Raw genomic sequence first — 15,010 nt, 5'->3', positions numbered from 1 at the left:
AGTGGTGGATCCCTTGTCAGCTGGTAGGATCATAAGGATGGGATCCATGCTTAGGTGGAGGATCACAGTTCTTTCTGCATATGTAAGGTTAGCTTGCATGTTGAGGGATCTGTGGAATGATGGTGAGGCAATGTTTATGATTAAGAAATTCCAGAAAATTAACAGGTGGTGATTTGGGGGCAGTGGAGGTTGATCACAGTTGGAAGGAAGAGTGAACTGAGTCTGACAGGGTTCAACATTAGTCTTTGATTGAGTATGATTGGTAAGGTTGGTGGTGAAAAAGTGTTTTCATTGTAGTGACTGGGAGAAGGAGAGAAGGTCTTTAACAAGTCCTGCATGATTGAATTTGGGAGTGGGGTAAAAGGTCAGTCCTTTTTAAAGGACTGATACTTCCATGGGGCTAATGCTTTTGGAGGAAAGGTTGATGAATGTGTTTCAGGTCTGTTTAGGTTATGGATTCTGTATGGTGGTGGGAGGGAGTTTCTGAGCCTCCTCAATCTACTCACCACCAACTCCCACCTTGGACTACCACTGCCAGCCAGTGTGGCTGAGCAGTTCTAGGCGCTTCAGTCTGGAACCGCGCAACCACTGTGGTCTCAGGTTCAAATCCTGCCTCGGGCATGGATGTGTGTAATGTCCTTAGGTTAGTTAGGTTTAAGTAGTTCTAAGTTCTAGGGGACTGATGACCTCAGATGTTGAGTCCCATAGTGCTCAGAGCCATTTTGCAACTCAACATATCCACTATATTGTGTATACAGGATGTACGGCATACATTTTATGGAAACCAAATTGATTATGGAGCTGCATTTATAGTATCAGAAGAACTGTGATGCTATAAACCACACTATTAAGAACTACTTAATGTTTTTAGAGAAAGCTGTTTTTACTTCATGTTTAATGACAAATAGTCATAGGTGTAAATACATATATTAAGATATTAGAAATGGAAGAGTACTTATTAGAACCTCAGTAGAATATAAAGAAAGTCCTGGGAGCACAGTTTTGGCACACATAGAAAATGGTCTCATTGGTAGTGAGGTCTCATAACCAGGGTACGAAGTGTGAGCACAGTTATAAGTTAGAAGATAATAAATAAATAAATAACATAACATAAATTATCCTGTGATGAAACATGTTACTCTTCATTGGCTCTTCTCTATATCTACTATTAAATCGACTTAGCAAGGGACCCAGACAGATAAACAACACTCAAGATTTGATCAAATTAATGTTTTGTAAGCCAATTTTTTCATGGATGAATTACTTTTCCTTAAGAGTTCCCCAATGAATCTCATTCTGGCATACACTTTTCTCATATTTGTTTTATGTGGTCATTCCACTTTAGGTCCATTAATTCAAGATGACTTGAGTGGTACATAATGTTATGACAGGAGGAACATATAGAAACTTAATAAATACTTAGCTGGTGAATTTAGGACACTGTCTTATGCTGATGAGAGGTTCAGGTTGTAATTCAACATTCAGACTGTGGTATGAAACACCAGTTTTCATTTCATGGAAACATGTATTGCCTTATTGTCAATTACAGCATAAAAAAATAAAAAACTCTTGTTGAAAATCAGTACATTTTAGCCTTAAAATCTGCAACACAGCTGACTCAAATTGATGACTTCACAACAACCAAAAAACTAATCCCCTGTCTGGACTTGCACTAATCCTTGTATAAAATAAATTTACATCAACGTTTTGCTTTATTACTGTTCAACTTCTCTTGATTTACTACAATGAATTAAAATTTCACAGAGTTTTAAATTTCATGAGAGAGTTGGCTTAGGAAATCCTGGCTTGAGTGATTCTTGAGTATTAATTATTAGCATGGGACTGACAACAAATAAGATTATTGAAAGAGGTAGATAGGATTCAAAGTGGCACATTCTGTCATTGGGCTATTTAGTAGCATGAAAGTATCATAGAAATGCTCGTCAAACACCAGTGACAGGTGCAACATGAGAAGAATTCTACATCACAAGGAGACTTACTATTAAAACTGCAAGATTTTAATTCCAAAAAAAGTCAGATAGCATAATATCTCAAGAAGGCTTTCTGGCAGTCAATCTTTCTGAATGCCATTCATGAACAGAAAAGGAAATGAAAGAAATGATAGCACTCTCTGTCATACACTGTGATGTGGATTGCAGAGTATAGACAAAGATATAGGTACAAATATGGCATGCATCTTATAGGAATAAGGAAGTTAGAATAAAAAAAAAACTATAATTTGCTAAAGAGTAAAATTACATAATAAACTGTCAAAGATTACAAAGAGTGAAATGGAATACATGAGCTTGAAAAACCTGAAAATATATTTATAAAATATGTGACCTTACTCAATTAATGAGTACATGTCACACAGCATTTGAATATTTCATACACCTTTTACAAAATACTATTGAAGGGGGTAGTTTACGTCTATAGTCAAAATATGCTGTAAATTATATTTTGTAGCAAAACATGTATCACTTGTTAAATCTTGGTAATCATTCCTAATTTTCTAATTTATAGTTGTAGATGTAGATACAATTATCATATTAACTGTTACATAGCACAGGAAAAGAAGGTATGTATGCATTTTGTTATTCATTTCATTTTCCACACAGCTTTTATTTGTTTCCAAGATGAATGAATTTTCACTCTGCAGTAGAGTGTACAATGATTTGAAACTTAATACATCAAAGATCCACCTCCATCACAAAAAGTTGCATTTTATTTTATGCTTCTGAAGAAGGCTAGATTACTCTAGCTGAAACCTGGATAAAGACCAGTAACTTTTCACAACTGAGGTGGATCTTTGAAGTATTAATTTATCACAGTTGCTGACAGGGCTGCAACATGTTAAAAATTCTTAGATTTGAAACTTCCTGGCAGATTGAAACTGCGTGCTGGACTGTGACTTGAAAGTGGGAGCTTTCCACAGACTGAGTTGTCCAGGTACAACTCACAACCTGCCCCCACAGCTTTATTTCCACCAGCACCTCTCTCATAACTTTCACACTTCACAGAAGTTTCAAAGTTAGGAGATGAGGTACTAGTAGAAGTAAAGTTGTGAAGATAGGTGATGAGGCACACTTGAATAACTCAGTTGGTATAGCACTTACCTGAAAAAGGCAATGGTTCCAAGTCCAAGTCCTCATCCAGCACACAGCTTCAGTCTGACAGGGAATTTCAGATTTTAATTGTGATTGAGTCATATAAAGCAAAGCTGTGTATGTGTGTGTGTGTGTGTGTGTGTGTGTGTGTGTGTGTGTGTGTGTGTGGGTGGGTGGGTGGGTGGGTGTGTGGGTGTGCACAAGTGTGCACGGACGCACATAAAAGAGAGAGATCGGAGGGTGGTAGGAGTGAGAGATGAGCATTATTTGTGTACTACCAGTGAACTTGCATTTTCACTCCAAAATGTGATGAAATTTATTGTGAAAGATGGTTTTTGCCTGTAACTGCACCATTGACACGCTTAACTAGAATTATTCAAATCCTTGGATGATAATTATCCATTTCCAATATATAAAAGTGATGAAGATTTTCTCTATAAGTGCCATATCATCTTACACTGGATGTGCACAAGCATTGAACCATTTATGATTCCCACATTAAGTGTCGAACTGGAATATTTTTGGTACCTGCAAAGGTTAATTCCTTAAACAACAGAACAAGCTAGGAAGTGTACTATACACAGCCCAACTGTAACATACATTGCACTATTAGGCTTACCATGAGTGTAGTAGATGGAGTGACTGAACATAACACGTATGTTTTGTGAAAATGTTGTAATTTCATAGCTATCTCTAGTTTAATACAGTTTTAAATTTTGTGAATCAAAATGAACAGACCAACATCAAACTTTGTATATTTCTTGCTGTGATACATTTAGGAAATGCAAAAATGTAAAGCATTACACCATAAAGTAATATGTAGCAACTTGATATCTTGCCACAACTTCTTCTGAATGGAGGAAATTTATCAGTGTGCTTGTAGTTAAAATTTTATTCTAGATCAATTAAACTCCTAACACATTATTAAAAAATTATTTGTCCTTGAGCATTAAACTGTATCAGTTATCCTTGCATTGAGTCATTAATGAAGGGTAATTTATTAGTTATCCAGCCACTGTTAAGCAAGAAGTGTATTTCTGGAAATACCAGTGACTATTACCCATCCCCAAACTTAAATTATTTTGTAAAATGGATTTTATCCACATCGCCTCAATGCTGTTTTGATTTAATAAAGATCTATCCACTGAAGGACCTACTTTTGTAGTCACAAAATTAACAATAAAATTCTCGAATGACAAAATAACCAGCTCAAATCAAATTGTGAGCATTTTCTCCAAAATCATGTGAGGCTGTGAACTGTTTTACTCTGTTAGTGAAGTTATCCTCTCCCCTTAGTAAAGGTAAAATTTTTGAGAGACATAACTTGAGTGATTAAGAGAGGAAATATAAAATAATGTTAAGTAATTCTGGTAATTTATGTAAGGAAATCTATGTAAGAAGAAACTATGAAGGATATTCCATAAGATTCAACCATGTGTTTATCATTCTTCTTATTACTGATGACTATATTCTGGTTTCATTTGGTATAATATACAGGACTAGTACTATCTTGCTGATGCTGCAGGTATTATTATTGTTAATTTAAAGATTGCAACACATATATGTCAAATTGCAAATGATATTATATGGAAGTTATTCAAGATGTTTCTATAAATTTTTCTAATTTGAAGTATGGACACCGAGTCTGCAATATAATGTTTTACTGAGTGCAAAATATGTATAATTAGTAATAAATATGTTCTATTAAAAGAAATCATAAAAAATCTTGAGTGATTAAGATAGAAAACATAAAATAATGTTAATTAAGTCTGATAATTTACACAATGAAGCCAATTAGTCAGTGTAGGAAGAAATTATGAAGGATATTTCATAAGATTCAAACATGTGTTACTGATGACTATACTTTCAAATATTTAATGATTGACATAGATCAGAATTTTTAAACTGGGAAAATATCCTAATATGGCACATTTGTCGGTATTCAACACTAAGTTCTAAGGCATTTGACTGTTTTAATCACAGCACTCTCATAGATAAACTGAAGTTTTATTGGATTGATGGTATAAAAACCACCGGATGATGCCATATCTAACTAAAATCATGTGAAAAGTTGTACTTAGTAATTCAATCAAAACAGTTTGGAATGTAATGCTGATGGTGTATAAATCACATATGGGGTTCCCCAAGGCTAAATCTTAGGTCTCTATTGTTCCTCATATATGTAAACGATCTTCCATCTAACATACAAGTAGAATTCGTTCATTTTGCATATGACACTAGTATTGTAATCAGTCCAAGCATACATACAGAAACAGAAGAAATGGTAAACAATGTTCTTAAAAGTATCATTGACTAGTTGTCTATGAATGTCTCACCCTCAATTTTAAAAAAATAAATAAAATAAAAACAAAAAATATTCACTTCTATACATCTGGAGGTACTACATAAATGACAAGTGAAATACATGATGAGGAAATAATAAATAGAGTAGAAACTTCAAAATTCTTAAGTGCCCACGTTGATGAGAACTTAAACTGGAAAAACAAATTTTGGAACTCCAAAATCAACTTAGTTCAGCCACATTTGCACTTAGAATTTTTTCAAATCTTGGAGGGAGAGAAATCGATAAGTTGACATGTTTAGCATATTTTCATTCAATAATGTCACATGGAATAATGTTCTAGGGTAACTCAGCTTTAAAGAAAGAAAGTCTTCATTACCCAAAAATGTGCTGTTAGAATAATATTTCATGCTCAACCACGATTATCATGTAGACATATGTTTAAGGAGTTGGGAATTCTAACTGTTGCTTCACAATATATCTATTCCCTAATGAAGTTTGTTGTAAATGATCTACTGCTGTTCAAAAGGAACAGTGATAAAGATAATTACAATACCAGGAGGAAAACTAATATTCATTACTCCACATTAAGGTTGCTTTAACACAGAAAAACATTTTTAATCACTTACCCAGTGATATACAATGTCTGACAGACAGAAAATTAAAATTTGAAACTGCCTGTTCACAACTACTTCTATTCCATAGAAGAATTTCTATTATTGTAATGTGTAAAAGGTGGTGAATAGGAATTACTAATTCACATCTGTATATTTAAAAATAACCTTACAAATGTTCAGCATGTAGCCTTATTTACAAATTAAGTTGTAATGTGAACGTAAAATGACTCATTATTCCACATCACTACGATTTATCATGCAAAATGATCCATGGAACATAAAACTAACTAACTAGAGATATTTAACGTAAAAGGAAGAGCCAAAAATGAAGAACTCTCAAAATTCGTCCAGAAAGCTTAAAGATTCCTTTGCAGTTTTTATGTCTCACTGTATTTGTGTTTATCACTTTTTTTATTCAGGAAAGAAGCATTAGATTGTTTATCGCCAATATTACATCCTTTCCTAAACATAATTTCATATTACATATATTTCTAAAAGAGTAACTTTGCTGCAAATTAATTGATTATTACTTTAAAACTATTTATAACTCAGTCTGTTGTCATTTAGCTTGTAACCCTTAACAGCGAGTGTGTATAACCAAATGGAATTCTGATATTGTATTTGTATAATGTAACAACAACTAGATTTCTAACATTATAAAAAGGGATTTCTAACAGTAGAAATTCCAGGATGGAATGTAACAATATTATGAAATGGATAGTTGCTACTCCATATAGCAGACACACTGAGTTGCAGATAGGCACAACAAAAAGATTCTGTCTCCAACTGCCAGAGACTGTGGTCGTGTGTGAGTGAGATGCAGTGCCATGAGTGTGTGTGTGTGTGTGTGTGTGTGTGTGTGTGTGTGTGTGTGTGTGTGTCTTGTCTAAGTTCAACAAAGGTCTTGTTGGCCGAACAGTCTTTTTGTTGTGCCCATCTGCAACTCAGCATCTCCACTCTATGGTGAGTAGCACCTATCCTTTTCATAAAAAGTGGTTTTTGTTGTTTCTCCATGAGTAGTAAAACCAAAGTCACAGCTATTGATTCAGGTAGATGGTTTTGAAAGAAGTTAATTTAACAGAGACTTCTAATCTAAAATATACAAAGAGAGGGCAACTAGAAATCAACTTGCTTCATTAAAATATTATTGACACAATAAAGAAATTAAAAGTTTTTAGATTGGAAATTGTCCAGAACTGGAAGCAAACTGATGGAACTTATCTGCTTCCATACCGTAGAACCACAAGGGTGCAAAATATTAGTGTATATGCTTATAATTTATCTGTCATGGACAAAAAATTTGTTGTCACCTTCGTAACAGGAAGTATAAAAAATAAAATTGAAATAAGCAAATTCTGTTTAAATCAGAATATGGAAACATTTTCTTATGAATTAATAATGGAAAAACAAATAGTTGCAATTATATATTATATCCCACAGCATTCCTTTTTCCAATGGGTTACTGGGAAATTTTATGAAAGTCTTCATGCCTTGTTGTGTTGTCTGTGAGAGAACTTCTAATCTGTGAAGGTTTCAGAGAAAAAATTCTATTCCTGATAGGAATTTGGCATGAAACATTACCTGAAGATACTGTAAGTCACATATAATTCAGTCAGTTATAAACATCCCTACTGAACTTACTAGAAATAATAGTAACATGACATATTATGTCCCCTGACATGCCCACACAGTGATAAATGGATTGTCAGATGATGTCTAAAAAGTTAAATTACATAATTTAGCTGCAATATACAATTACAAATCTTATAAATGGTAAAATAATTAAAGACATCAGTTATACTTAAAATGTGTACTGAAGTTTAGAATAAGCTAAATTCCATCACTAAATACATTTCACAAATAATTTTGTTTTCACTTAAAAAATTTCCATCTCTTCGGTTATACGGAGTCATACTGAGAAAATATGAAGAACTAGAAGTATATAAATCTTACATGAAAGTGATAGCTCACACAGTAAAATGAAATCAAAAAGAAATATAATTGGTAGGTAGTTAGAGAAAAAGATACACAGAGAGGAAGTCAGATATAGTAGGATTATTTCTATTAATACGAAAAGGAATATGATGAAAATAATGTGCAGTAGATGAATGTCTGAGCCACAGCACCTTGGACATGAGATGCAACACCTAGAATACAATTTGAAGAGCAATGAGTACTCCACCAGTTGCATAAAAAGTATCATGATACCTAACATCTGTTAGAGTGACCCATCAGAAGAAGAAATGTCAGGTACAGCCTTTCTTCCATACAGCCCAATGTTGATAGACAGAATTGGCCATATATTGTGCAAACATAGGGTAAGGACTGTTTACAAACTGACCAAGAAGACCAAAGAGAGTCTTACATTAGGAATAAACAAAAGAAAAAAAGAGACTCATTCACAATATTGGGAATGTACAGCACACTGTGTTCATTGGGAAAAGTCTATGCTGGAATGGTTAGACTATCAGTCGATACTAGGATCACCAAAAGTAAATGGTATTTCAAGTAGGGACAGGTAGGTAAATTGGCCTTGACACAATAGCCACCATGTGAGACTAGCCACAAAATAATTTACCAATGCACAGGTTCTCAGTGTGGGGAAGAGCTACCTCATCCATTTGTTCAGGGAAGCCATTGAAATTCACAAATATGCCAATAAGTTTAACAAGAAAGAAGAAAACATCAAAATAAATGTATCCTGAATTCCTGTGCTACAGCAAATGACCATTGCAGGTAATAAGGGAAGCACCACAGAAGTAACAAGCAGGGAAAAGGCCTCAGAGCTCGGAGCAACAGGTACATATAATCTCTAGCTGCAGGAATTAGTCCAGTCCACCACCAACAATGGAGAGTGAACCTTTGTCAGTGCCCACTACACATACTGATGAAATGTTGGAAAAAACATTAAAGAAACATCAGCCAAAGATCCTATGACAAAAGTCAAGAGGCAATACATCAACAAGTAGCATCGAAGGCCTCAATAATTCTGTGTCATTTGTAAATAACTCAGTTGAAACACTTTCACATTTACAGTTCAAATAAGATTCTTTTTAACTTCCTAGTTTTTCATATGTTTTTCTTAATCATTTACATTGGTGATGTAATGCTTCTATACAATCAACTGGAGGTATTCACATTTAAACGTTTTCAGTACAGTACAAGTTATAGTAATGCAGATTTTGCTATAGAATACTAAAGAAAGGGGACAGACAAAATGCAAGGGGAAGATGGGAGCCAACTGATGGCAACCCTGCAATCAATAACTGTTTCTTCTGTTGTAACATACAACATCTTTTCTCTTTTAGGTCGCTTATGTATAACAAAGAGCTTTCAAAACCATACCATACAGAAAGATTTTATATCATATTGTGAAAACTGATGGGAAATAAAAGATGAATTTGTATTATCAGGTTGTTGTTGTTGTTGTTGTTGTTGTGGTCTTCAGTCCTGAGACTGGTTTGATACAGCTCTCCATGCTACTCTATCCTTTGCAAGTTTCTTAATCTCCCAGTACCTACCGCAGCCTACATCCTTCTGAATCTGCTTAGTGTATTCATCTCTTGGTCTCCCTCCACGATTTTTACCCTCCGCTCTGCCCTCCAATACTAAATTGGTGATCCCTCGATGTCTCAGAACATGTCCTACTAACCGATCCCTTCTTCTAGTCAAGTAGTGCCACAAGCTCCTCTTCTCCCCAATTCTATTCAATACCTCCTCATTAGTTATGTGATCTACCCATCTAATCTTCAGCATTCTTCTGTAGCACCACATTTTGAAAGCTTCTATTCTCTTCTTGTCTAAACTATTTATTGTCCACGTTTCACTTCCATACATGGCTACACTCCATACAAATACTTTCAGAAACAACTTCCTGACACTTAAATCTACACTCGATGTTAACAAATTTTTCTTCTTCAGAAACGCTTTCCTTGCCATTGCCAGTCTACATTTTATATCCTCTCTACTTCGACCATCATCAGTTATTTTGCTCCCTAAATAGCAAAACTCCTTTACTACTTTAAGTGTCTCATTTCCTAATCTAATTCCCTCAGCATCACCCAACTTATTTAGACTACATTCCATTATCCTAGTTTTGCTTTAGTTGATGTTCATCTTATACCCGCCTTTCAAGACACTGTCCATTCCATTCAACTGCTCTTCCAAGTCCTTTGCTGTCTCTGACAGAATTACAATGTCATTGGCAGACCTCAAAGTTTTTATTTCTTCTCCATGGATTTTAATTCCTACTCCATACTTTTCTTTTGTTTCCTTTATTGCTTGCTCAATATACAGATTGAATAACATCGGGGATAGGCTACAACCCTGTCTCACTACCTTCCCAACCACTGCTCCCCTTTCATACCCCTCAACTCTTATAACTGCCATCTGCTTTCTGTACAAATTGTAAATAGCCTTTTGCTCCCTGTATTTTACCCCTGCCACCTTCAGAATTTGAAAGAGAGTATTCCAATCAACATTGTCAAAAGCTTTCTCTAAGTCTACAAATGCTAGAAACGTAGGTTTGCCTTTCCTTAATCTTTCTTCTAAGATAAGGTGTAGGCTCAGTATTGCCTCACGTGTTCCAGCATTTCTACGGAATCCAAACTGATCTTCCCCGAGGTCAGCTTCTATCAGTTTTTCCATTCGTCTGTAAAGAATTCACGTTAGTATTTTGCAGCTGTGACTTATTAAACTGATAGTTCAGTAATTTTCACATCTGTCAACACCTGCTTTCTTTAGGATTGGAATTATTATATTCTTCTTGAAGTCTGAGGGTATTTCGCCTGTCTCATACATCTTGCTCACCAGATGGTAGAGTTTTGTCAGGACTGGCTCTCCCAAGGCTGTCAGTAGTTCTAATGGAATGTTGTCTACTCCGGGGGCCTTGTTTCGACTCAGGTTTTTCAGTGCTCTGTCAAACTCTTCACACAGTATCGTATCTCCCATTTCATCTTCATCTACATCCTCTTCCATTTCCATAATATTGTCCTCAAGTACCTTGCCCTTGTATAGACCCTCTATATACTCCTTCCACCTTCCTGCTTTCCTTTCTTTGCTTAGAACTGGGTTTCCATCGGAGCTCTTGATATTCATACAAATCGTTCTCTTTTCTCCAAAGGTCTCTTTAATTTTCCTATATGCAGTATCTATCTTACCCCTAGTGAGATAAGCCTCTACATCCTTACATTTGTCCTCTAGCCATCCCTGCTTAGCCATTTTGCATTTCCTGTCAATCTCATTTTTGAGACGTTTGTATTCCTTTTTGCCTCCTTCATTTACTGCATTTTTATATTTTCTCCTTTCATCAAGTAAATTCAATATATCTTCTGTTACCCAGGGATTTCTACTAGCCCTCATCTTTTTACCTACTTGTTCCTCTGCTGCCTTCACTACCTCATCCCTCAAAGCTACCCATTCTTCTTCTACTGTATTTCTTTCCCCCATTCCTGTTAACTGTTCCCTTATGCTGTTCCTGAAACTCTGTACAACCTCTGGTTTAGTCAGTTTATCCGGGTCCCATCTCCTTAAATTCCCACCTTTCTGCAGTTTCTTCAGTTTTAATCTACAGTTCATAACCAATAGATTGTGGTCAGAGTCCACATCTGCCCCTGGAAATGTCATACAATTTAAAACCTGGTTCCTAAATCTCTGTCTTACCATTATATAATCTATCTGATACCTTTTAGTATCTCCAGGGTTCTTCCATGTATACAACCTTCTTTCATGATTCTTAAACCAAGTGTTAGTTATGATTATGTTGTGCTCTTTGCAAAATTCTACCAGGCGGCTTCCTGTTTCATTTCTTAGCCCCAATCCATATTCACCTACTATGTTTCCTTCTCTCCCTTTTCCTATGCTTGAATTCCAGTCACCCATGACTATTAAATTTTCGTCTCCCTTCACTATTTGAATAATTTCTTTTATCTCCTCATACATTTCATCAATTTCTTCGTCATCTGCAGAGCTAGTTGGCATATAAACTTGTACTACTGTAGTAGGCGTGGGCTTCGTGTCTATCTTGGCCACAATAATGCGTTCACTATGCTGTTTGTAGTAGTATTATCAGGTAACAAATAGTAATTGTGTAATACTGCCTTGATTATAGATTTTGTTTTGAGCCTACACTATGCTGCATACATAATTAAATGAATTTGGTGAGGGGGGTGGAGGGCGGGAGGGGGAAAGGGAGGGGGGAGATGGGCCATTAAGGAATAAAGTAATATTCCCTGACATAAACTAATTAAATCATTGAAGTTTTTGATTGAAGTGTGCTACTTTCAACATTTTTATGAAGTTTAGCCTATTTAGATAATTATACTGAATGTTCAAAACAATAATGATATAATGGTAATAATGATGTCTGCATATGTTATTATTTGCATGAATAAATTAAACATACTAAAAAAAAGTGAAACTTATCCATCATATAATACACTTGGATTATGAATAATCAATAAGTAAATTCAAACTAGTTTATTGCACAGGCTAAACAAGATAAAAAAAATTATGTTACAAAATCTGGTGCTTTTGGAGTTGCAGTATAGAGTGCAAGCCATTTTAATATCAGCAAAGAAATTTAGGATCCTATTCATAAATACAAATAAAAATGAGATGTAAGATCTGTACAAATTTTTGTTATTTTTGTATTCTTTTCCTTAAAACTTATTATACAGCATTATTCTTTCTTATAGGTTGCTGATGTATAAGAGATGGGCTCAAACTACCACATCACCAACTGCAGCCAGAACTCAGAGAAAGCGTGGAATCTTCCCAAAGCTTTGTGGAGGTTATACAGAATTAAAGGATCTCAACTTTGACTAAGTTTTAGCATAGTTAGTCAGGTATATGGTTGATTTCCAGAGTTCACTATGGAATCTAGCGAGTGTATTTGAATCAAGGAAGAAAGTTGATAAAATTGTAATAAATCAGTGAGAATGCATTAAGAACAATCAGTATGAAAGCATTTACATTTAAATATGTTTATGCTATGTACAAGAAGAAAAGAAACTAGTTGTGTGATGTTCCTATATGTCTTATCTGAAAACTTGCCACTACAATAAACTGGCTCAGTCATTATTATTTTTACAATGAATCAGTTGCTCAATATTTATGTCAGACTGAATTGCCAGGACTATTTCTTAATGTGAATGTGACATTCTTGAGTTAGATATATTTGTTCATGTTGAACAAAGGAATGATTGTAGTATTCTGGCAAAACTGCCTGAGAAGTGAGTGCCAGGATATGATTACTTAGACTGTATAGTCTATTTGCAAACTTCGTGCCATAAAATATGTCTTTGCTAATTTGTGATAAATCAGTGACAATATTTCCATGTACAAGTCAGTAGGATTTTGTACCTCTACATATGGGACAGTTACAATGTAATAAATTTATTGGTGTTTTGTATAAACATTTGTGAAGCAGTACATGTATGATTCAAAATTATTTTAATCACAATATATTAAAAGTGATATAGTGTCTTCTATGTAGAAATCCCACACTATCCATGTTAACACCATATATCTCTGACTTACTCATTTGGTGTAAAAATGTTAAATATTGAAACAGAAATGAGCACAATTAAAAAAACTTCACAAACATAACTCATGCTGCCCTGCCAAGACAGATTTGTCAATTAGTCAACTTACTGGCTAGTAACACTTGCCCCAGAGGGATTTGTTATGAAATTTCAAAATTTTTGTCATTCACCAGTAAACTAACATGAGCTACCACATCCCCCAGCCCCCTTCCTCCTCAACCATTACTGTGTCCTGTCCTGGGTACACTCTTGCAAAATTACTGGAAAAATCTTCACAAGCCGAACTGCTACTGCCTTGTCAAGACAGATTCATCAATTTATTGACTAGTAATACTTGTATCCAGAGAAATTTGTTATGAAATCTCAATATTTTTGTCATTCACTGTGAGATAATATGAGTCCCCCTCCCTTCTCCTTCCTCAAACACTACTAACTCAGATGCTGGGTACAGTCTTGCATACTGTGCATATTTATATAGAACAATTATTACTGAAACAAGAAGTTTTGATCTGTATTCTTACCAAAAATCACAAGATAACCAATCTGCAGCAGTTAGTATGGAAATGCTGCGGTTAATTGTTTATATTGGTTATATATTACATCTACAACCAAAAAATATGATTCTGAAGAAGGAAGGTAGAATGTTCAATTTATTCATACATTCATTGTATGAAAATTGAGCAGACTTTTCTATTTTTAGTGCACACATTTTTATCCCAGTTTGATTATTTTTTAAACATTAATGTACTAATAACTGCTGTCTGCTCACTGTGATATTTAAGAGAAGTGCACCAAAACTGAGACGTTTAATCTCATATGATGAGATATTTTAAAGAACATCATACATATAAATAGGAAATTCTGACTCCAATTTCTGTATTTATAAATTTGTATCACTATGTAAGAATATTATCACCTTATTGACAAGCACTGTATTTTGGATGGCCTCACTCCCCCCCCCCCCTGCCCCCCCCCTCTCACCATCACATCTCATGTGTTTTTATGTTAATGGATATACTATATTGTATAAATGTAATGTAACTCTGATGATCATCTGAAAATGGTTATTTTTTTATGTAGCATGCATTTGTTGATTTGTATTATTTTATAAGCCACAGGTTACCATTTATGTTATAGTATGACAGTTCGAACATAGTAGTTCTCACTGACTAAAATGAAATAATAAATCACTCCGGTAGCAAAATTAAGGCATTCCTCACACTGTCATGGTTGTTTGGCAGGTGGTGGTGCCACAGTGCCACAAGAGTGGTGGCAGAGCAGTGTCACCATTTGTGCACATCATAGTGAAAGAGGCAACAATCACATGTTGTCAACAAAGATCAGGCTCTTCTGTTACACTAGTCAACAGCAGTTTTGCCAGAAGGAATATGAATGACTTTGTTTAAAACATTTGTGGGTCTCGTATTCGAAAATGAAATC

General features: G+C 34.9%; 1 protein-coding gene across 2 annotated transcripts in view; it reads left to right on the top strand.

The window, feature by feature from the left end:
• The window catches only part of LOC124721112 (trehalase-like), a 254,065-nt gene extending 239,607 nt beyond the window's left edge, over positions 1-14,458 (top strand). Inside the window, exon 7 of one of the 2 annotated variants that reach the window (XR_007006270.1) lies at positions 12,722-12,842. Coding sequence is in view for 1 of the 2 variants with exons in the window: in XM_047245930.1 (XP_047101886.1) it covers positions 12,722-12,851 (130 nt within the window). In the remaining variant the exon portion in view is untranslated. Of the gene's footprint in view, positions 1-12,721 lie in introns of both variants that reach the window. The other variant, XM_047245930.1, reaches the window with a different exon arrangement.
• Positions 14,459-15,010: the final 552 nt, after the last annotated feature.

Source organism: Schistocerca piceifrons, chromosome X (genome assembly GCF_021461385.2).
Source record: "Schistocerca piceifrons isolate TAMUIC-IGC-003096 chromosome X, iqSchPice1.1, whole genome shotgun sequence".
NCBI classification, from domain to species: domain Eukaryota; kingdom Metazoa; phylum Arthropoda; class Insecta; order Orthoptera; family Acrididae; genus Schistocerca; species Schistocerca piceifrons.
The sequence above is the reverse complement of the archived record's forward strand: the minus strand, read 5'-3'. Positions and strand labels throughout refer to the sequence as shown.